General features: G+C 40.9%; 4 protein-coding genes across 4 annotated transcripts; 3 read left to right on the plus strand and 1 right to left on the minus strand.

The window, feature by feature from the left end:
* Nucleotides 1–295: 295 nt before the first annotated feature.
* Nucleotides 296–2,091, minus strand: mafbb (v-maf avian musculoaponeurotic fibrosarcoma oncogene homolog Bb). The gene has a single exon (XM_046075772.1). It carries the CDS (start codon nucleotides 1,837–1,839, stop codon nucleotides 859–861), a length of 981 nt encoding a protein of 326 aa, XP_045931728.1. The 5' UTR covers nucleotides 1,840–2,091; the 3' UTR covers nucleotides 296–858.
* A 2,590-nt stretch (nucleotides 2,092–4,681) lies between these two features.
* On the plus strand, nucleotides 4,682–7,281 carry si:dkeyp-97e7.9 (DEP domain-containing mTOR-interacting protein). The gene is made up of 10 exons (XM_046075707.1): nucleotides 4,682–4,690; nucleotides 4,835–4,926; nucleotides 5,022–5,200; nucleotides 5,343–5,466; nucleotides 5,684–5,862; nucleotides 6,046–6,258; nucleotides 6,347–6,484; nucleotides 6,635–6,705; nucleotides 6,921–7,025; nucleotides 7,156–7,281. Exons 1-10 carry the CDS (start codon nucleotides 4,682–4,684, stop codon nucleotides 7,279–7,281), a joined length of 1,236 nt encoding a protein of 411 aa, XP_045931663.1.
* A 300-nt stretch (nucleotides 7,282–7,581) lies between these two features.
* On the plus strand, nucleotides 7,582–15,065 carry adnpa (activity-dependent neuroprotector homeobox a). The gene is made up of 4 exons (XM_046075771.1): nucleotides 7,582–7,992; nucleotides 8,532–8,644; nucleotides 11,515–11,607; nucleotides 11,707–15,065. The coding sequence occupies exons 2-4, from the start codon at nucleotides 8,537–8,539 to the stop codon at nucleotides 14,065–14,067; spliced, it is 2,562 nt and encodes an 853-aa protein (XP_045931727.1). The 5' UTR covers nucleotides 7,582–7,992; nucleotides 8,532–8,536; the 3' UTR covers nucleotides 14,068–15,065.
* Nucleotides 15,066–15,584: 519 nt separating this feature from the next.
* LOC123987134 (bcl-2-like protein 1) lies at nucleotides 15,585–18,704 on the plus strand. Its single transcript, XM_046075773.1, has 3 exons — nucleotides 15,585–15,818; nucleotides 16,533–17,185; nucleotides 18,083–18,704. Exons 2-3 carry the CDS (start codon nucleotides 16,661–16,663, stop codon nucleotides 18,221–18,223), a joined length of 666 nt encoding a protein of 221 aa, XP_045931729.1. The 5' UTR covers nucleotides 15,585–15,818; nucleotides 16,533–16,660; the 3' UTR covers nucleotides 18,224–18,704.
* The last annotated feature ends 4,558 nt before the right edge of the window (nucleotides 18,705–23,262 follow it).

Genomic DNA, 23,262 nt, shown 5'->3' on the forward strand with positions numbered 1-23,262 from the left:
TTATATATTCTGTGTACTGACTGAAATACTTTAATAATAGCTTCTTCTATGTAGTGTGCAAATATGTTATGTTGGATGTATTTCTTTTTATGGATTCTGGAATTAAAAGCTTTTTTCTTTCTATATTGTGTCTATGATTATTAAAAATGTTGGAATAACTCTGTAACAAATTTCAATACTATGATGAAACAAAAAAAACTGTGCATGTAAGGTAAATGTTTCGCTTAATGGACAGCTTTTTGTAAGGTAGTAAGTAATTCCGTCAGCAGATGAGACACAATTTTAAAAAGTCACAATAAGTTTATTGATCCATAATAAATGAAAAACATAGTAAATGAAAAACAACTTGCATAATTATATATTATCTTAATAAGAAAAGCAAATAAGGAACATGTCTGCCCAGCAGAATCAGCTTCATAAAAATAATGGAAATGTCATTTCTAGCATCATTCTTTCAAGCAAGAACACAAAATATAATTTGAGCTACAAAAATTAAGCAAAGCAAAATCACCAAAATGAAGATTGAGCACTTATAAAGCAGAAGGATTAAAAGTTGTGTAGTAATGAAAAGGGAATATTCTCTGATTTCAAGTATCTCCTTTCAGACAAAATACAGATATGCCTGTATAAAACAAAAACATCTCATACATGTCCTGCATGCATGCTTCACTGTTATTTTCATTCATAACTTGTTGCCTTGTTGAAGGGCTATCTATTACAATTATTTGAGTGATATCCTTATGTCCAACATTAATGAAACTTGGTGAATCCATGGGGTTGTTTGTTATAGAGCAAGGCGAGCTGTCAACATTATGCCTCCCTATGGAATAGAATCAGTTCTGCAGGAAATTAACAAACTCACATTAAATACTCGGGTGAGGAAGGGTTATCACTGGTAGACCCAGTTTCGTGGTAACAGTTTGCACCGGACAGTTTCTCACATTTAAGTTTGTATGCATCCCTCTCCCTGACCAGTCTGTTGAGTTCATGCTTCAGTTGCTCGACCTGTGACACCAGGCTGGTCTTTTCGTGCTCCAAAATGTGTTTCTGCTGGACGCGCTTGTAACGGCAGGACTGTGCGTAACCTCTGTTTTTCAGGGTCCGGCGCTTCTGCTTCAGACGCATCACTTCGTCCTTGCTGAGGCCTCTGAGGAGCCGATTGAGCTCCCTAACGGACATGGACACCAGCTGGTCGTCTGAGAAGTGGGCATCGGCGTTGGATCGCCTGTCGTGGCGGCTGTGCTGCTGCGGGAGATGGTGGTGCGCACCGAGGATCTGCAGGGACTCCGGTGACTGAGGGGACGCGCTCTCCATGTCGTCTTTGAGATACGGGTCTTGGCAGTGACTGCTGGGGATGCCTTGCATGTCGGGGTGACCCGGGAGTCCCGGATAGTGCTGGACAGGCTCGTTCAGGTGGCCGTACCCTTCGTATTCAGCTTGGAAAGGTGGCGGATGGTGGCCGTGGGGCGCTGACGGGTGCTGCGCTGTGGCGCCGATTAGGGCCTCCATTGCGTCCTCGGGTGTCAGGCCAAAAGCTTGAGGGTACATTTGCTGAGGGTAACCCCCGTTGTTGGGTATCCAGAACTGGTCGCCCCCGGGGTTATTTCTCTGCTCGTTAGGATTGAGGTTTGGTGATGAGGGTACTGAGTTGCAAGGTGTGCTGCCAGGGGTGGAGGAAACAGAGTCTGGTCTCTGGAGCTGGCTGCATGGTCCGATGAAAGAGCGGTCTATCCCCTGCATCGTCTCCTTCTTGACGCCGAACTTCATCAAGTCGAAGTCGCTGACGAAATCCATGTTGGTTTTCTGCAGTCCCAAATGTGAATGCGCCTCAGCGGACATAGTAAAAGGCAAGCTCGTCAGGTCAAAGAGCTCCGAATCTCCACAGCTATTTCATGCAGTCAGTGAACGCGCACTTACTTTTGAAAAATAGCAGTAATTCCAAACTTTGATTTCAGCTCAAAAAGGGGAAAAAAAACATGCGTGCGCAAAAGACTCCCACCTGATCAAACTCTGTGCGAACTGGTGATTCTGCACCGCGCAGCCTGTTTGGCTTCAGCAGCCACACACTCGACGTCCACTGATGCCAGAGGACTGGGCGCACCTCTGCCTGTTCAGGAGAAGCGCACTTTCTTCATAAAGCTGCATTGGCATGATGTCACGCCTTCCAGACTACACCTCCACGCTCCTCTCCAATCAAAACACGCTGAAGAGGGCGATTTGCATAAAAGCTGCTACGAGTCTGTCCACACGAGCTGTTCGTGATCATTGACCATCATTTGGCCAAAACCCATAAATGACCCACAGAGGCACATTATCTCCAGGAATGTGTTTTTTTTTTTTTTTTAAATCTGTCTTCCATTTTACATTTAGTCCTCTTTATCCCACGGGGGTAGTTATCAGATTTATCCTGTGTGTTAGGCCAGGTTAAACACATATAGGCTACACCCACACTTGTGTAGGCAGTAGGCTACTTTTATTATCTCTCAAGCAAATTCTCTAAACATGGCATCACCTTTGCCTACTTAAAATATAAATTAATAAAAATGTAATTGCAATTTGAAGTTTTATTGTCAGCGTTAATTTGATTTATATGTATGTCTTAATTTTTGGTGATTTATAAATGTTGGCATGACTTCTTAATTTCACTTAAACATCAAAAAGGAGGCTGCAGCACACTTTTGCTGTTCCTGTGCTCCTTACTACACAGGAGAATACTGACATCTTCTGGCCATTAGTCCACACTGCACAAGTCCCAGGTATGAAGTCTGAGCCACCACCGGATTGCACGAACGCAAGAGGGAGCAATTGTATTTCTATCGGCCACTAAACTGAGGCTCCTGTTTTAAATTAAATTTAACAAATTGAGCTATTGTTCAGTTCCTGGTTGTAAGCAAAATAGGCAACTCATGTTCCTGGATCAAATGAAAACATTTAAAAATCGTCATCGTATCACACAACCTTCCAGCTCCTTCCACGGTCTGTGTTTTCTTATTTTTATGTTTTCATCTGTTTGCTCAAAAGTTACAATGTTATGAATTCTGTGTTATTCTTACAGTCTAGTAGGATTGTGCACATCTGGAACATGTAGGCAATACAGGGCTCAAAACATCTGTGGGAGAGCTTTTAGACACTTGCTGATTTTACAGAAGGCCTGCCCTAGGACCTGACAGCCAGAGAAGTGGCTGATGGTTTTAACAAAGCATCCCACCAGAAGTCATGAGCCCCCTGACAACAACTCAGCAACATACCTGAAACAATAAAAACCTCTGGCATGTTCCAGGATATACTGTCTGATTCAGGGATGTCACCTCTAGTGGTGTCCAGAGGTGCCAAACTGCAAAGGATATCAAAAGGTTAAGTGATGTTCCCGCCCTGAGGTGACCCTCTTAGGCAGTGCTTACTCCAAAGATAGTGAAAGCTTTAGCTGACAAGATAGAGGACTCAAGCCAACACCAATAGAAAATGCTGTCAGAGGATGCAGAGGCATTGTTTCAGTCATTTTTAGTAGCTGGGAATAAAGGAAAAGAGGAGACTGTGTGACAAGCAAAGATGGCTCAGGGACGCATATTGGGATTCATGCCAGCAGGGCAGGGTTGCAGTATATACAACTTATGGTATAATGACAGGATGCCAACAGCCTAAGTGCACATCACCAGCAGACAGTAAGATCATATCACCACAAAAACACAGTCATGCCTGTGAGAAAAATGTATTTATACACAGCAATTTAATCAATAATATTCATAACATCAACAGCTCTTGGAAACAAGGCTTCACTTTATTTGCATCCAAGAACAGAGACAATTAGACAGAGATGGATATTAATTTAATATTAACTTCTGTTTGCCAACCCACCCACAAACTCCACTAATCATGTGGTAAAAGGCTCATTTTGGTATTTTTTAAAACTGGGCCCTATTTTCACATATTTTGGTGTCAAATTGACTAGTAGGCAACAAAAAGTTTCGGAATCTGTGCAGTAGGTGGCCTCAGCGAACCGGCTGCAGTGGCTGCAACATATTCCTTGGGGGCATTTGTGCCCGTCAAAGTTACATCCAAAAAAAGGTGCTTCATTTTGCCACCAACAGGCTCAAGCTGTTATAGGAGGTGTTTGACAACATCATGGAAAGGATCCCTACGAGACACCCAGTGACACACTTTGTTTTTAACCAGAAAGACAAATCTCGCTCAAGGACAATTCTCGTTCTGAAATCTCGTGAGAGATTTCTGATGGAGAGATAGCTTTACATGTTGCTAAAGTAACTGCTGACTGTTGCTAACTGTAGCTGTAGCTGCCATTAGCTAGTTAGCTGAGTTAGCCACCCTAAAATGTGATCCAGTTTCATCAAATTCAGTGAATAAAGTTGTGTTTTCATCAACAAGGACTGGTCTCATCTGTGGTCTGATAAACAGTAAATTCATCAAATTCAGGTTAAAAACAACAACACAATTAATCTATGGAAATTATGTGCGTGTTTATTTGCATTTAGAGCGGGGAAGTCAGATCTGATCACACTACCTACTATGTTTGTTGTTAGGCACCAAAATACCTAATCAAATTCCTTGTATGTGTAAACCCACTTGGCAATAGAGCTGATTCTGATTCTGAAGTGGACATTCGAGACGCATTCTAATGCCAGGTGTGAACTGATGTACCCAAGCTGTGCACTTGTGATCGGAAATGCCAGGCGTAAACAGGGCCTTTGTCTCTCTTTCTTTCTGTATACACAACATCTTTCCCACATGGCAATGTTCTGTGTCTTTCAGTGGCTATTTTGTAAACACAAACGGGCCATAACTAAGATCTAGCTTCACTTACTTTCTTAGTCCACAGGTAACAAACAGGGAGCGAACAAGTAGCATTAGGCGAGAAGCCATGGCCGGACAACATGAAGGAGAAGTCATGATTGCTGGAGAACAACTCAGGTATGATGAGAGAGAAGGAGGAATGTGACATGCAGGCTAGCATAAGGCAGGTTTTAAGTTTCAAAATCAGGATTATTGCTAAATTTAATTTTCAGGTTGAGGCTTCACGATGAAAAACTGATCAGGGACCGGCACCACCACCTGCGCACGTATCCAAACTGCTTTGTGGCCCAGGAACTCATAGACTGGCTGGTGAGCCATAAGGAAGCTCCAGATCGAGCAACCGCTGCCTGCCTCATGCAGCACCTCATCGATCATGACATTGTTCACCATGGTAAGAAGGAAGCAACAACACAAGTTTCAGCAAGGGGATATTCAAAGGCCTTCTGCACAAATGAAAGAAATGTTATTGTAGCTTTATTTGTACACTCGCTCATTTCCAAACTTATCTGAAACGGTATGGTACCTTTCCCTAGTCTGTGATAAGAGGACAGTATTCCAGGATGCCAAACTGCTGTACCGTTTCCGCAAGGATGATGGCACATTTCCCTTCAATACAGAGGTGAACATCTACATGCGAGGACAACGATTGTATGAACAGTAAGAGCTGCTGTCTGTTTTGTGCTGGGAGCTGATCTTGAAGTGCACAGCCAATCAAAGTCATGATCACACACACACACAACAATATGTTAAAATTTAGAGTAATCTTCTGTCATATATATATTGGTAATTTTGTTTGATGAAATGCTCCTTCCTGCATTTATAAAAAGTAATTTGCATGTTATGATCTTTGTTTTTGTGTCTCGTGCTTATTCAGTCTCACAGGGACCAAGAACTCCATTCTGAAGCTGAGAGAGGAGCATGGGGTTGCAAATCAGCGCTCCTTTCCTGGCTGCCTGTTGATTGACTGGCTCCTTCAGAACGGAGAGGCAGAGAGCCGGCATAAAGGACTGGAGCTGTGCCGCGCATTGCAGGAGCATGGCATCATTCAGCACGGTGAGGGGAGATCCTCATTTGCTCTTTGGTGTATGGCACCAGGAATAAGCTGGCTGTCAGTCGCGGCTAGCAGCGGGTGGCCAGCTGGGACTTTTGCAGTCTAAAGCAATTGTGAAAAATTCCATTCATTCTAAAAAGTTTCCCACTGTTGTTTTGTGCTCTCTCTCTCTCTCCCACCACCAGTGGCAAAGAAGCACGATTTCTTTGACAGTGGACTGCTCTATCATTTCTGCATACATTTTCGCCACCGCCGCCGCCTATCTGAACTGTTAAATGAAAGTGAACAAGACAATGACGAGGATGTGGTAGTGTTGACACAAGAGGACAACCATGCTGAGAGTCCATTTGTTCTGCGCAAAAGCCTGCCTCAGGAGGGCACACCAGCTTTCCAGTGTGGTAAAAAACAAAACATTGTCTGCCCTTTATACATTTTGTTGTGAATGCTAATAATGGCATAATCATTTTAGTACTTATTTAATTAAAGTGAGGTCGAGTAAGGACCTGAAACAGGTTACTAGTGGGCATCGAGGCACCCTGAATTCCCTTAAGCTTTGGTCTGCTGGATTTCCACCACTTGTCCAACAGTCTTCGACTTCAGTGGTGAGATGCAATCCTAAATCAGGCAAGTGTGTAATTAATATGCATCTGACAATTGTTTCAAAGTATCTTTAATTTAAAAAAGAAGTATTTCATATATTGAGGTTTGCTTGTGTTTCATTGTCCAAAACTCACAAAAAATGGTGAATATTGAAATCTGTGAATGACTTTTCAGTACTTAGAAGAAATTTTACATGTGAAGAGTTATTGGCCCCTGGTGCACCCTTCATCAAGAGAGTGTTGACAGTGAGTTACTGTAATGACTTAACCATGGCTATTTAAGAATTTACATGTCATGTCTAGGATTTAACAGCATTAATTTAGTATAACCTGAACAACAAAGTCTAAAAGACGATAATTAAAGCATTCATCTGTGATGCCAGTAAGGGACAAAATTAAAATACTCCTCATAGTTCATTTCTACAGAATGTGTAATTTATCTCACCCTCCTGCCATCACAGGTGATAGGAGATGCCCTGGGCTGGGGCTTTGTTGTCAGAGGCATGGCTCCCTGTTACGTGCAGGCTGTTGACCCTGGAAGCCCTGCAGCAGCTGCAGGAGTTAAGGTTAGATATTTGATAACACATGACAGAAGGAAAGAGAAAATGCTGTCATTACCTCAAAAGTGTTTTAAAACAGCACATATTTGACTCTGAGACAAAACGAAGACCAGTACCTCACATTATTTTTCTTTAGGTGCGGCAGTTTGTGTGCCAGGTGAATGGACAGTGTGTTCTCCACCTGGACCATAGGACAGTCTCCAAACTGGTGATGACAGGAACTCGCACTGCTGTACTGGCAGTTATGGAACCACTGGAATGAGGACCACTTAAAGTCCAGCTGTCCTGTTTTGGACACAACCACATTTGCTGGAACTGTAATATTTTAAGAAATATGTTCTTTTCCCCCAGTGAATATGGGTCTATTAGCTAATTTGTAGGGGGCAAAACAATCAATGAAAATAGTTTTCTTTGTTGCAGCAATAGTAAGTAAAGTACAAAGGGAGGTGTTTTCATGAGCCTGAACTCCTGAACAATGAATCCTGTTTTTTTAATAACTGAAAATTAAAAAAATGTGTTAAAACAACCTCAACGCAAACTTTTGGCCATCCGATCCAGCCCCTGCCCTGTCCGGCTACGACTTCCGTCGTCGCCATTTTGGATTGAGAGTTGGCTCACTTGGAATAGAATAACGTTAGCTTGCAGACTAGCCTGACCGCCGGTGCATATACTGTAACCGATAAGAGGCCGCTGTGTTCCTGGCAGTCATCTTTATTTTTTTTTGGAGTATACTATTTTCATGAGATGTGTACCACTCGGTCCTGCCTTTCGTTCCTCAAGCTAGCCAGCAGCTGCACCAAAGCAGACGTAACAGCTAGCGAGCTAGCTTAGTTAGCTAGCTGTGGAGCTGAGCATCAGCACCGCCGGCTGTGAGGAGAGCGAACATCACTACCATTCTGCACCTCTCGGTCACACAGTCATCTGCTTTGTTAGCCATTTATGCAGTGAGGCTAGTCTCCAGACAAAGCAGCAGGTGAGTAAATGCATCAATTGATTTGGTTTGTGCAAATAAATCAATAACGCTACCCTGCCATGCAGCGCTAGCTCGGATGCTCAGTAGGCGACCAAGCCGACATGAGCGGGTAACATAGCTAACGTTGGCTAACACATTAATGCTAACAACATGTACTGTAAAACTCTAATCCACTAAATTACTGGATTTAAGGGAGCAACAAAGGTCACAGATGTGCTCCCATTTTAAGTATTTCTGCTGAAACGGGCCCGCTGAAACAGCACCGGCCCGCTGAAGAAACTGACGTCTTGAACACAGATAACGTTATCCTGCCATCATAAGTAACGTTAAATGTGGGGACAGTGAGTTATTGAATGGAGACACATGTTGGAAGGGCGTGTCGCCTGTTTTGTGAAGTCTCTTATGATGTTGGTGATTATTGATCGAACTACAGTGCTACATTTCCAAATATTATATAGGAAGAATTTGCTTGCAGTGATTTGGCTTAAAATAAGCCTTCGTCAAACTAATAAGCAGTTTATTTTCTGTTTTTCTTTCAGGAGAGATGTACCAACTCCCAGTGAATAACCTTTCAAGAATCAGGAGAGCTAGGAAGCAAGTGAAAAAAACCCTTGGAGACATTGGACTGGAGTACTGCAAGGAGGCAGCAGAGGTGAGTGTATTTTAGTTACATGTGATTACAAACTCCAATTTAAATAGAGAAATGTGAGTTATAGAACATATGGATGGTTATCATTTGTGTTTCAAGCCCCCCTCCAGCCAATTTTAACTGCCTTTTTTGGTTAACGTTCTTTCTCAAACAGAGAATGGGGGTGTGGTTAATAGTCAGATATATTCAATTTTAAATTAGCTGTATTGGCATGAATGTGTAGCAACAGTATTGCCAAAGCTATATATATATATATGGTAATCAATTACAGTGACAAACATAAACTCGGCTCGATATGCTGTGTTAACATCACTACACTGTAAAGTTTAGTCCACTTTACTGTCTGGCAGGAATAGCTATTACTTACCCATGATAGAAACTAATGTGCAAGTATCAGCTGTTATCAATCATACAGTCGATGGTCCTGTCACGCATTGCACACGGTAACTCCCACTACGTTTTATGGTGTGCTTACTTTACCGCGGGGGGTCTATTACTCTGTTGAAATGTGCAGTTTTGTATACTTGATCATCTGCATGTAAAGTTGACTTGTTATGAACTTGAAGAGGAAAAATAGTACACTGGAGAGATTAAAACAGAATCTATTTCTGTTAATGTAGGCTATAAGAAACACAACATTGTATGTACATCACCACTGCTTACATCACACTGACAATAATGATATTTTCATCAGCTTTAACTGTAGATATTGTGTCTACCAAGCATACCATAGAGCTTACAGGCAGGTTGCTGGGCCTAAGGCAGGCACATTATGAAGTCCTTAACTTTATGTGTTGTGTCCTGAAGAATGGGGTATTTACACATTTAATACAGCCTCATTTGGCTGACAATAAAATTAATCACATTTTATGCGGTTGCAATCATTTATATAGTGAACAGATGCATAGTGCATTAATGGTTAAAAATGTTTTCTGTAAAACTATTAATGTATTGTAATATTTATAAATTGCAATTAACAATAACACAAACACAAGATTTGAACTTTTTAAAATGTGTGGATGCACCAAATGGGTATGGTCAAAATGAAGAAAAGACTCAAAGCTGTAAAATTCTCAAGATTTTATTAATAAAACATTTTTATATATAGATATCTTTAGGAGATATTTTTTAGATATCTTACAGATAGACAACTGTGAGTGAGTATGTCTTTGGCCGAGGATAATATTAATTGTTGGACTGATCTGGCTTTGCCTTCATTAATAAATCTGCTAAGTGGGACAGGTGCAGTGGACTCTGTGAGGGCTGATGTGTATGCTGGGAAAAGGAAAAACATGTTTCTCTCAGCTTCCATCGTGGTTGAAAGGCAGATCGTGCAGTTCACAAGTTGTACATGTGTGAACAAACAGAAGTAAAGACAACATATAGAACATTTGTAAGACCAAATTCTTCTTGAATTGTGAGCCAACGCTGCCACCTTGTGACTAAAAAATGGCATTAGCTTTTGTTTGCGCAAGAATATCCATGTACATTAAATAATAGTTTCTGTTAATACGGTACACCAAGCTAAAACTGTTGCAGTTCAGTAAAACAGCCCTTCAATAAATTATATCTTCATGAAGCTAGTAATATTTTTTTGTAATTTGTAAAATGTCTTGTTCATGTGTTTTTACTCTTAATCTCCAACATGTCTGTTTCACAATAGAATCTTTACTCTACAGAATTAGCTGTGGTTTACTTCATTACAAATGTTAGTGTGATGCATTTCCATTTATAAAATTATTCTAATTCTTTGCACAATCTGGGAAATTTACCTACACAATATTTTATTTCTGGAGGCACTGAAATCAAATTAAACCAGGCACCAACCAGTACCACTGAAGACTGGACTGTTGATAATTTTTAACCACAAACTGTATAAGGTATGTCGTAACCGGTCATAACTGGTTCCAGTGTGCTGTGTTCGTGGATGTTCTAAACGTTGTTCACCATCACATCTGCAGTTGAGTACAGATGTTTAATAATAGCTGGCCTCCACAGATTAAGATCCTTCCTTTCTGTAAAAAAGAAAATGTAATTATAACAAAAGCCGTCCTAAACGGAACAACCACCAAGCTTATAATGTTCTGTCTCTGCTGATGTTCAGTCTAAAATGCGTAAAATAATGTGTCTTCTTAAGTTTCAGTGCACTGAGCGCTCAGGACCTCCATATTAATGAGCTTGCTAGTTGACAAAAACAAGCACAGACGCCACACACTTGTGGTGCCAATGCTCATTATTAAAAATTGACCAAACGTTTGATACAGTATATATGTTTTCATCATCAGAGTAGCTATGACCTATGATTGTGCAGCTGGTGCATTTGAGTGCACCACTCACCGTTTCAGCAACACTGATGGCATCGCTCCTCAGCTTCAGACTTCTGAATCAGACACACAGAGAGACATACCTATTGTAAATTCTAAGTAAAATAAAAGGTAAATTGGTTAGCTAGCTCACAACAATGTTTATCGGTTTGATGCTCTGACTAAACGAGGCGTGACAGTGCACCTGCGCAAGCCTGGAGAATGACCTATGACTTATGGAATTACTATAGTCATTTGTCACCACCCCTATTTAACAACTAAGCAACTTTTGCAACTTTGAGCACAAAGTTAAGCTATTTGGCAAACTATGTGGATAATCAACATTTTAAGGAAATGACTCTCAAAATATGAAATATCATAGAATTGTCAAAATACACTGGAGGGGGGCTTTCAAAACATAGTTGTAAGTGTATGTAGGTGTTTATTTTCCACGTAACTCTATGCTGGCTTTGTAGAATTTGTATTTGTGTGCTCTCAAACAAATCCGATTGTGTTTAAACTAATACGTTTGTAACAAAGATACCTTAATCTCTTGACTTCCTTCCACAGGAGTTTAAAGAGTTTTGCCCGAATGATCAATTTGTAAAGGACACTTATTGCCTTGATATCTGCGCGTGGGATCCATCGTACTCTAAAACACAGGTATATCTTACTTCTGTGTCCAAGGCCTTTTTAAAATACCTGCACAAATCACCATATTTGTCTTAATGCCGTTGCTTTTTCCCCCTTGATGTCTTTTAGGAATACCGATCGAAGCCATTTTGCTGCACAGAGTGCTCATTTTCTTCCAAATACTACTCAGGCTACAAGAATCACTTCCGCAATGTACATAGGAAAATCTTTGAGAGTAAAATTCTGCTCAACTGTCCATACTGCACATTCACTGCAAGCAAGAGAACTTTGGAGACGCATGTCAAAATATTCCACATACCCAGTTCATCACGGCAGAATTATGGAAACTCACCAGGAACTGCACTGGGAAAGAAGGACAAAGCGTATCTTGATAGAGCCAGACAAGGAGATGGTGTGGAGAAAGCAATGTACTTTTGCAAAAAATGCACCTTCCGAGACACTCTCTACAATGTTGTGAGAAGGCACATCTACAGAGAACATTTTCAGCATATTGTATCACCATATCTTGGTATGGTGTCTGAGTCCTCTATCAAAAATGGTGCTAATTCTGTCAATGGCAACAACATCCTCTGTAAACGCTGCCAGTTTTCCACTCGAAGCTACGAGGCATTAGTACAGCATGTTATAGAGTACCATGAGCGCATTGGTGCTCAAGTTACCACCATGATTGGACATGCTAATATCCTTGTCTCCAGGCCTCAGTCCTTACCAGTCATGTCTCAGAAGGCCCCTCTGATCATTAGGGGCCACACACTTAGAGCTGACCCAATAGCACAACCAGTTATTGGCTATTTAAAGCCAGTGGCCCCTATTGTTAAAAATCAGACCCCCATCAAAGCCAGTCAGGTACGCACGTCAGTCCCTGGCAACAGCACTGCTGCTGAAAACAATGCTGCTGGTGTAAACACAGCGCAGACACAGAAGTGGAAGATATGTACAGTTTGCAATGAGCTTTTTCCTGAAACCCTCTATAATGCTCATTTTGAGAACGCGCACAAGGCAAAGAAAGTGTGGGCACTGGCCAAGTACATCATGAAAATCCACAACTTCACCAGCAAGTGTTTGCTTTGCAACCGCTATCTGCCCAGCGATACACTGCTTAACCACATGCTAATCCACGGGCTCACCTGTCCTCAGTGCCACTCTGCTTTCCACAATGTTGAGAAAATGATGGAGCACGTGGCCCAGACTCATCCCGTTGACTTTGTTGGACCCCCTGGTGCGTCACCTCTGACCTTTGATCTCACCATTAAACAAGATAAGTCCAGTAATGTACAGCTTGTTGTTCTCACTTTTAACATGAAGGAATCTATCAATGGTCAAGATCAGCCTGCACCTGCTCAGAATAGTGTTCCACCTCTGGTCAAAGTAACCGCTCCCAGAATGATTGAGAAGAATAGCGAACCACTTGCTAAAAGTTTCCCCTCGCCGACTCACAAGAGTGAGGTTGGGAAGACTCTGTGTCCGCTCTGTTTCACCATTCTCAAAGGGCCCATCTCCGATGCTTTGGCCATGCATCTGAGGGAGCGACACCAAGTGCTCCAAACAATGCATCCTGTTGAAAAAAAGATGACGTACAAGTGCATTCATTGCTTGGGAGTGTACACCAGTAACATGGTGGCCTCCACAATCACACTGCATCTTGTACAGTGCAGGGCTGTTGGTAGGACCCAGGCAAGCCAAGGCTTCAAGACTGCCTTGACTCTCAACTCATCTGGGGCTGGCTTCCTCAAGAGGCAGCCACCAATGCAGGCCACGCCCAACTCGTGCCCCAGCCCCAGCCCCAAGAGGTTAAAGCTGAGCAAGGAGTCAAAGATCTCCTCCACAACCGTTGGAAATCAGTCCAAATCCGTTGACTTTGCTCTGGATCCTAGAAGCTATGAGCACAAGACATATGAGGCCAGGAAGAATTTCCTGACTGCCTACTTCAACCGGCGACCATACCTTTCTCCTCAGGAAGAGGAGAAGCTCTCTGCAAGTCTGTGGCTGTGGAAATCCGACATTTCTAGTCACTTTGAAACCAAACGAAGGATATGTGAGAGACAATGTGAGACCAAGAAGGTGTCTGTGCTGCTTGGCTTTGACATGCACGCTGTCAAGAAAGTTAAGCATAACTTGATCTTTGAGGAGAGCAAGGTTGATGGCACCTCAGTGGGGAGATCTGGAGGACTCAAGTCTGGTACTCCAAACACAGACCAAAATAACAAACAGTGCGAGACATTAAACTGTACCCTAAAACTCAGCACATGCACAGAGACCATTTCCATTGACTCAGACAGTGAACCAGAAACAGAAGATAGACCTTCTGAGAATGGAAATGTTGACACGAACCAACACGATAATGTAAAGTCCCAGGAGCCATCAAACCCAACAGAAGATACAGAACCTTTGAACACAAATGATCCTTCCACAGAGAAAGAGAGTTCTTTGCAAGATTCAAATGCAAATGCTTGGATGACTTTCTGTTAGTGTCTGTGCTTAGCAGCGTGCCTTGGTCGAGTAACAGATCAGTTTTAAAAGAAGTGTAGGAATTAAAGCTGGGGTAGGCAACGGAGAACTAGCAAGAGACAGGCTGAAAGTATCCAAATGGAAAAATTGCACCCCCTCCTTTCAGGCCTTTCCTCCAGAGACACCCCCCCCCCCTCCCCCCCCAAACAGGGGCAGAGTGCTCACAGGAGGGGAGCCAATAGTTTCATTCAGACTGTTTATTACAGTCCTGCCGACAGTCATAGATAGCAGAAGTTTATCATTTTTGTGTCAGAGCATATGATTTAGTGATTGTTGTTGGGATGTTTAGAGAATTTCAACAAATATAACAATTAATGCTTCTGAAATAAAATGCGTACCCCAGCTTTAAGATGAAGGGGAAAAAACTACAGAGGGTTACATTTGGTAAAATGGCATGGCTCACAAAAAGTCTTGAGTTCCACATTTCTCATTGATGTCGTGGAAAGAAGGAAAAAAAGTTACATTATAATGCATAAATATATGGCATTTGCAAGTGACATTGTATATATTCTAACCATTGTTCTTAGGTTCTACATACAATCTGTGTTAGTCACCTTTTAACTGTCACACGATTTATGAAATGATTATGCCAACTTCTGTACTTCCATTTTTTTTTCTCAACTGTGAAATGTGTCATATTGTCATTTCACATCTAGAAAGTGTAGGAAATGCTCATGTACACGTTTTAATAAATATGTTTGTTTAATGAAATTTTTTCCCCCGACACCACTCAGTCTGTCAAAATGACCTCTTATGCCAGGTGTACAGAACACAGTGAAGCTTCAAAGCTTTAAAAAAAATTTGTAATATAATTGCTGCCTATGCTTAATATCTTTTTATAGGATGCAGTTGAAAGGAGAGATGATAAAATGTTGTTGCTTTTTTAAAATACAGGCTTTTGTAACAGTAAATTGATAAGCGGATGTTTTCATCAACATTAAATACATTACTGAACCATTGATTCATTACAGACCACCACGTTTTCCCATTTAACCACTAGTTATTCATACTTCCAAAAACAAAAAAAATTACACAAAATCAGAATCAGCTTTATTGCCAGGTATGTGTACACATAGGAGGAATTGGACTGGATTGTACATTGCTCATGATGTGCTTACTTATACAATAAGAATAATAAAATCAACACAAGCTACAGTATAGAGAACACGTGTATATACACACTATAAACAAAAACAGACAGATTAACAGACAATAGTGCAATGAGCAGAGTAAATGTAAGATAAACACATTCTTAAAATGAGCATTATACATTCAGTTTTTTATACACAACACGTGGTACAACTAGTAAAAACACTGCAAATATGTTAAAAGATAGATACTCCATAAAGTAGATTGAAGTGCATTTTATATTAAATTAACATACCTCTTTTGTACGTCACATTTTTAAGGTACCACACTCTTAGTGCGTAAGTGAAATGATGAAAGCAGATTTGTGGACCTGAACTTTATCCAAACATTTCACGGGCCCCTTAATTTCCGGTGTTTCTCAGACGCTGATTGGTGCAGCAGAAGGAGGAGGCGGGACGTTTGGTTGGTACAGTAGCAGAATTGGCCAACCGCCAGCGTGCATCACTGTTGAGGCCACAGAGTCTGCAGCTGCAAACATGACCATATTGTGTCTGTATTCACAACTACAGCTTTTAGTATCTCCATAGCTGCACTCTCAAAGGGAAAACAACATTTTAGCAGTTGTAAGTATAACTGTCAATAATTATTCCCTCATATCAGTCCTGTGGCTTTAGATTGTAGTTGTTTTTGATGCGTTTCCTATGGATTGTTTATAAACAGCTAGTTAGCACGTAAAGCTAAAACTGGTAACTACGTTATTTGACTGCAGCCAGATCTGGCACTGCGGTGGCAAGCTGGCATCTAGACATGTATTTGATATACGTATCAGACACGTATCATTATAACTTAGTGTTACTGGATTTCGAAATGGTGAGCTTGAAAGGCGGCTATTTAGCTAATGTTTGTTAGCTCATGTTTATTGTCAAAAGCACTTTTTGATTTTTGGATGCCTTTTTTTCTTTAAAACTTCCAGTTATTCAGAAGTCTTCATTCATTTCTGTACCATACGAAATATCGCATCAGCAGACTGCTGAAACACGAGAGAAGGCATTTTATAAATTATCATTGTGTGCTAATGCAGAGCTGGTATTTCAAATGCATCTGCAATTAAAGTGCATTACGCAGCAATGACAATGTGAAAAATGAATGCAGACTTGCATGTTCACTGGGATGGACAACACAACTCAAGCACATTTCAAAAGCCCCCTGATGGATTATTTCATCACACAGAAATGAATGGAAACCAATGCATGCAAAAACACAGCAGCATGGATTGCAAAATATTTGCTCACAGGAATTGATGCATTTTTCCCCCTCTCATCCCTCTATGCTTCCAGACTGCTATTGCTAGCTGCAAAATAAGGCGAAGAAGCTTTAATGCACTGACAGCCTGAGAGGAACGGTAGGAGAAACCATGGGCTCTGATTAGGTTGGCTGTGTGTTGGAGGTTCACAGTGTGGAAATAATGTCGTGCAGCAACAGAGAGCTGGTGGAGTTCTTTATAAGCTACAAACTTTCTCAGAGGAACTACCCAGCCTCTCTGCTGAGGCCAGAGGATGCTGGTGGAAGGAGTGAGGGAGGCAAGGCCCACTCATCTTGCAGTAACTGCTTGCTGGCCAACAGCAGGAACGGGGGTGGCCAGCCAGGGACGTCCTCATCCCCGCATGCTGCTGTAGAGGCTGTAAAGGAAGCTCTTCGGGACTCCGCAAATGAGTTTGAACTGCTCTTCACGCAAGCGTTTAGTGACCTTTCCTCGCAGCTTGACATCACTCCTGACACAGCCTACCACAGTTTTAAGAGTGTGATGGACGAGGTGTTCAAAGATGGAGTCAACTGGGGACGCATAGTGGGTCTGTTTGCCTTTGGTGGTGTACTGTGTGTGGAATGCGTTGAAAAGGATATGAGCGAGCTGGTTTCCCGCATCGCAGACTGGATGACCATGTACCTGGATGAGCACATCAGTCCGTGGATCCAGAGCCAAGGAGGATGGGTGAGTCGACTGGGGAGGTAGTCCACATGCAGCTTTATTTATAGTGCTGTGACTGTGTAGATCTGATACAGATCAGTGTCTGCTACAATACTGACCCTGTTTAGCCGATCAGGTATTGGCCATTGTATGATCATGGATTGGTTCTCTGTATTGGTAAATACCCTGAGTTCAGGTATTGGAATTATCTGGAGTGAAAAAAGTTGCATCTCTAACTGTCACACAAGAAAAACCTCACTGAAAATCTACCCTTTTGAGTATCAAATTCACACTTCCCAGAGGCTTGAAAGGTGGCTCTGAAAGGTTTGTGTCGTTTTTTTCATGTAGGACAGCAGCTGCGGTCACTTTAAAGTCCCAGCAGTTACAAATTATTCCAACTCAGACTAATGGCAAAAAAACATCCCTTAAAACTTCTCAATCTACTCCTGCAGCACAGCACACTATTCTGCCACTGGTCTGTATACTCATGCTTGGTTAATTTGTTTCCTACAACTTCTAAAAGGTATTTACGTTTAAAAAAAATAATAAAGATTGGAATTTGTTGTTAACTTTCTTGGTTTACTGCAGAGCAAATAATAATAATAAAAAAAAAACATTTAGACACACGTATTAGCACACGTATATACAGCAAAGACATAGATGCCTATAAACTATGTGTGATATAATAAAAAAAAAAAAAAATTTAAGTTAGTGCTAGCGCCATTTTGCTACTACACGTATTGAAGACACTATTATCAATAAGACAAGATACACCTACATTTATTTTTGTGCAAAAGTGTAAATATCTTTGGCCACAACTTTAGATTTCTGGTGTAGTATTCCTTTAATGTGGATGCCAAGAAACCTAGACATTGTCTAATGACAAAATCTCTCTCCCTCTTTTTTTTTTTTTGACTCCAGGACTGCTTTGCTGAGGTTTTTGGGCGAGACGCCGCCGCAGAAGCGAGGAGATCTCGGGAGACTCTGAGTAGGTGGCTATTAATTGGAGTGGTGCTGCTAATGGGAGTAGTGGTCGGCATGCTCATCACGAAGAAACAGTGAAGGTGCAGCATCTCATTCACCATAGCACAACATGTGTATTGCCACGCCAACAAAAATAAAACTAAATAGTTAATGTTTACAAAAAGCCCAGTCTGCTTGTGCACTGACAGAAAGTGGATTGGCTAAAACAGTGTGTGGGAGTATCTATAATATGTAGCTTGGTGAGCTGTTACACCTCTCGCTTTGTCGTGTGTCTTTTAATTTTTTTTAACACAAAGCAGAGATTTTCTGTTGTTAAAGGGTGTCACTCTCCAGACTGGAATGCTTTAAATGAACCTGATAACTAAGAGACAGTGGCACTGATTCAGCTGGTGTGATGAGACTGCTAATTGTCATTACCCAAGGACCAATTTTCATTACAAACTGACAGCTGACAGAAAATATAAGTTATATTTTCTTTTCACTGTGTAATGCTCAGCTCCTTTTGTTTGCTGTCCTGAAGTTTTAGGCATGCTTCAAAAAATAAATATATATTTATGTTTTTCTTGTGTCTTTATTGTCCAATCCAATCCACCTTTATTTATATAGCACCTTTAAAAACAACACTTTAAATACAATAATACAAAACTGAAAGGACAACCCTCAAACTGTATTAAAAGCCAAAGAAAATAAATGAGTTTTAAGACGAGATTTAAAAACAGAAAATGACTCGGTAAGTATAATATGTAGAGGCAGCTCATTCCAGAGTCTCGGAGCTGCCACAGCAAACGCACGGTCACCTCTAGATTTACGTTTAGATTTAAGGACTACCAGCAGTGCCTGATCAGCCGATCAGAGCGAACGAGATGGACTGTAGGGCACAAGCAGATCAGACAAATACTGGGGGGCCAAGCCATGCACGCAATTAAAAACAAATAAAATAATTTTAAAATAGGTACGAAAGTGCACTGGAAGCCAGTGTAAGGATTGGAGAATGGGTGAAATATGGGCAAATTTTTGAGTTCCAGTTAAAAGACGAGCAGCTGCATTTTGAACTAGTTGTAATTGTGCCATAAGTGATTTGCTAAGACCACTATAGAGTGCATTACAATAATCTAAACGAGTGGTGATAAAAGCATGGATTAAAATCTCAAAATCATGTCGAGATAGAAACGATTTTACTTTGGCCAGTTGCCTCAGCTGGAAATAACTGGTTTTCACCACTGCACCAATCTGGGCATCAAGTTTTAAACGACCGTCCAACTTGACTCCCAGATTTGTGACCACAGAACTAATATCTCGGGTTAGCCAACCCAGATCAACAGGACCCGCAGCAGCTGGGTCATATGGAGTAAGTAACATGAGCTCAGTTTTACTCTCATTTAAATACAAAAAATTCATAGCCATCCATGCTTTCACTTCATTCAGACACTCTAAAAGGGTTTTTGACTGACTTAGCGGCACATAAATTTGACAGTCATCAGCATAAAGATGGAACGATACATTGTATCTTCTGAGGATTGACCCAAGAGGCAGTAAGTATATTGAAAAAAGTAACGGCCCAAGGACAGATCCTTGAGGAACTCCGCACAACAGGGGAGCCGGAGATGACACAGCATCATTAACCTGAACTGAGAAACTCCTGTCTTCCAAATATGAGGTAATCCAGGCTAAGGCCAACCCCTTAATGCCCACACAATTTTCAAGCCGAGACAATAAAATTTGGTGATCGAACGCAGCCGTAAGGTCCAATAGCAGCAGAGCAACAGTATCAACAGAGTCTAAAGCCAAAAAAATGTCATTGAGAACCCTCAGCAGAGCTGTGGGCTGACTTAAACCCAGACTGAAAAATTTCAGTTATACAATTGTCATTTACAAATGTGCTCAGCTGCAAATAAACAACTTTCTCCATAATTTTGGAAAGCAGAGGGAGCTTAGAAATAGGCCGATAATTTGAGAGCTCAAGTCGGTCCAGACCAGGTTTCTTTAACAAGGGTTGAACAACTGCATGTTTAATACTCATAGGCACGACTCCAGTAATTAGACTGACATTAACAATATCAAGTATGCAGGGCGTCACTGTAGAAACACTGTATTTTATTTGTTGTTGTTATTGAGCTGAATCCTGAGTCCAACAAATGAATTACATGAAGAAAAGGTACCAGCCTGATTCAAGACCTGCGAATCCCTGCTCACGTCTCACATTTATTCAGTAATTCAAATTCACAGAATGAAGTGAAACAAAGTGGCAATTCAGTTTGAATATCAGCTAGAGGAAACATATTTACATGTAATAAGTGCAACATTTTAATGTTGCAAAGTGATGCATTGTTAAGATTGTCTCATAAACCCATGCTTTATCTCATGGATCATTTCATTTTCAGCATTGATGAAAAAAAGCGATGCCTGCACACTGACTCCAAACCACACATTTATTAGGTATAGAGGTTTCCATCCCAGATGGATCTTTGACGGATCAAAATGTTGAAAAATGGTTACCAGTAAGTGGTTACCGTAAGTCCATATACAGTATTTACCAATAAGCTGTTATATATGTCAGATATATCAGGTATATCAAAAGACCCCAGATGGTTGCAAGTTACATGAAAGGAGATTAGAATCTTGTACAAGATGCATTAATTGATTAACAAATGCATTAAAAATGTCTTTAACCACATTAGCTCCACTCATATATGTCATATTCTTTCTATTAAAATACACCAACATACATGTATGTCATCATCGAGACAACACGAGAAGCTATACCCAAAATATGTCTAAATTTACAAAATCTCATTTTACAAGTATTTCATATACTTAATTTAATCCTCTTTCTTTCATAGCCTCAACTGTTAAGCCGTCCTCATTTCATATTCAGTTTAGTACCATAACATAATAATAATATAATATGCATTAACAATTTACATGACAATGTACTACACACAAACGCAGAGTGTTATCTCTAAACTGCAGTGTGCAGAGTTTTACATCCTGTGTCAGTTGGGGAATAACTGGAGCTGCAGTGTTGTGTTCTTCCCTGTTGGGGGTGCTCATGTACCATATGTTTCAAAAGGAGTTTCCTATACATCAAGCTGTGGTAGTTGCGTTCACTAATCTTTTATTTCTCGCTGTAGATGTTACAGTGGAGTGTTGACATGTGTTCAGAAATGCATCTGTTTCCTCCTTCAGGAAGGCTGTTGTTTGAAATTACACGCAAGCAAAACATGAATTTGCCTTTAGTCTCCCAGACTGTAAAAGGTGAAACAACACGTTATCAAATCACCTGCTTCCCTGTTGTAATAGTTTCTACCGCAAACAAGGGCATTGTACAACTCTGCAGGATAAAACAGGCTGAATGGGAAAAGAGACAAACACCGAAAGAGCAAGAGAGAGAAGGCCACTAACAGGCGGCCTTGTGAGTGAACTGGAGCAGGCCTGTGGTTGCTAATCTGTCCCCGGCATTTGTTGCCATTTCCCCAGAGCAGAGCTGGCGGCTACAGCAGATAAACAGCAGATAGACAGTTAAGGAAAAGAGTATAAATTATGGATGTGCTTGCCAAATCATCTCATCTCTCTTTTTTCCATTTCAAGTTTTGTTTTTTGACACTTAATTATTTGTCTCATGATTGTTTTACTAATTCTGATCATTCTTGAAAAGGGAAACAATGTAGATAGGTTTCTATGCTTTAGTGTGATTTAGGGTAAACTTTGGTTAAATGTGGGAAATGGATTCAAATAGAAAACCCCTGATAATTTTCTGTTACTTCACTGGCCATCAATACATTAAATTCTCACCATAAAGGTCCTGGCGGAATCGGGGGAGTTAAGCATAACAGTAGTTGACTGTGAATGAAATAAAGCTGTTGTTGTTCTACTCAGGTGTTTTATGAGTAATTTGGGCAAAATGAGTATAGTCAAAATTTTGGTTTAAGAGTTGGTTTATCACCCAAGGGGACTGACTGTGTGTGAGCATGTATTACTCATGTTGTGGGGACATACATCTATTTACACAGTCAACTTGTAGGGACTTCCTTTTGGGGACTAATGTAAGTCCCCACAACTTTATCATTGCATTTTAGGGTGAAGACCAGGTTTACAGTGTCATGAGTGGGCGGCGTGACCAGATGTTCACAGGGCCGCGCTCACTTAGCTGAAACCAAATGCACAAATGAAAGTCTTATTTCTCCCTTAAGTCTGCAGTGAAGCGTGTACAAATCGGCTATGAAAACACACACCACTGGTGTGTGTGATCATTTATAGATTTGGCTCAAGCGAAGCGTTCTGTGTGTGCCCACAGATTATGAAACCTGACTGGATTCATTTGACCCAAACATCTGACATATTGATTTTGAAACCTTCAGACGACACCAATGATATATTGGTAGACGTATTTCACGTTTAAATGCCTAAAGTGTACTGGGTGCCCCTCGCTGACTAACTGACAGGGAGTGTGAGAGTGGCGTTGCCAGCAGCAGGTGGATAGTTTTGGGTCTGTGGCCTCAGAGATAACCTATCAGTCACCCCCCACTCCTGAGTGAGCAACCCCAGCCCTGCTACTCAGCATAAAAAATACTCTGCACATACATACCACTGTACTACTGCCTGGCATTTGAAATAAAATGGCATTACTGAGGAAATAAACTGACTCATTTAAGGATTTTCCATTGTCTTTTGCAGCAAAAGTCTGTCAAAGACCTCTCCCTGAATACACCAGTCTTCTAATCTAATCAGTTATAAAGACACGGTCACAAGTCTGAGCGATATGAAACAGTTATCTCTGGTTCATTGAGTGGGATTACCTGGATACAAACAATCAGTATTTTGAAAATTAAATGTCTGTTCTGCACAACTGAAGGATTGCTGACATTTACATGGAAATTCTGCTTTGATTATTGTACTCATTAACTAATTATATTTACTCAAGTGTACTTTAATCAAGTAGCCTACTTTCAGATTCAGCTATTTCACCCTTCCACTGCACCGCATACTCACAAAATAAATATTTTACTTTTTACTCCACAATATTTATTTTTCAGCTATAGTTATTAGTCACTTTTGAGATTAAGATTTTTGGAAACAAAGCATATGATCAGCTAATGAAAAGTGATGCATTGTTGTAG

This window comes from Micropterus dolomieu, linkage group LG18, assembly GCF_021292245.1.
Source record: "Micropterus dolomieu isolate WLL.071019.BEF.003 ecotype Adirondacks linkage group LG18, ASM2129224v1, whole genome shotgun sequence".
NCBI classification, from domain to species: Eukaryota; Metazoa; Chordata; class Actinopteri; order Centrarchiformes; family Centrarchidae; genus Micropterus; species Micropterus dolomieu.

Coding starts and splice junctions, on each gene's coding strand:
- si:dkeyp-97e7.9 (XM_046075707.1), top strand. Junction 6,485..6,634: donor GAGATGCAATCCTAAATCAG/GCAAGTGTGTAA, acceptor ATGACTTTTCAG/TACTTAGAAGAAATTTTACA. Junction 7,026..7,155: donor CAGCAGCTGCAGGAGTTAAG/GTTAGATATTTG, acceptor ATTTTTCTTTAG/GTGCGGCAGTTTGTGTGCCA.
- LOC123987134 (XM_046075773.1), top strand. CDS start 16,661: ATGTCGTGCAGCAACAGAGAGCTGGTGGAGTTCTTTATAAGCTACAAA. Junction 17,186..18,082: donor TCCAGAGCCAAGGAGGATGG/GTGAGTCGACTG, acceptor TTTTGACTCCAG/GACTGCTTTGCTGAGGTTTT.
- mafbb (XM_046075772.1), bottom strand. CDS start 1,839: ATGTCCGCTGAGGCGCATTCACATTTGGGACTGCAGAAAACCAACATG.
- adnpa (XM_046075771.1), top strand. CDS start 8,537: ATGTACCAACTCCCAGTGAATAACCTTTCAAGAATCAGGAGAGCTAGG. Junction 8,645..11,514: donor ACTGCAAGGAGGCAGCAGAG/GTGAGTGTATTT, acceptor TTCCTTCCACAG/GAGTTTAAAGAGTTTTGCCC. Junction 11,608..11,706: donor CATCGTACTCTAAAACACAG/GTATATCTTACT, acceptor GATGTCTTTTAG/GAATACCGATCGAAGCCATT.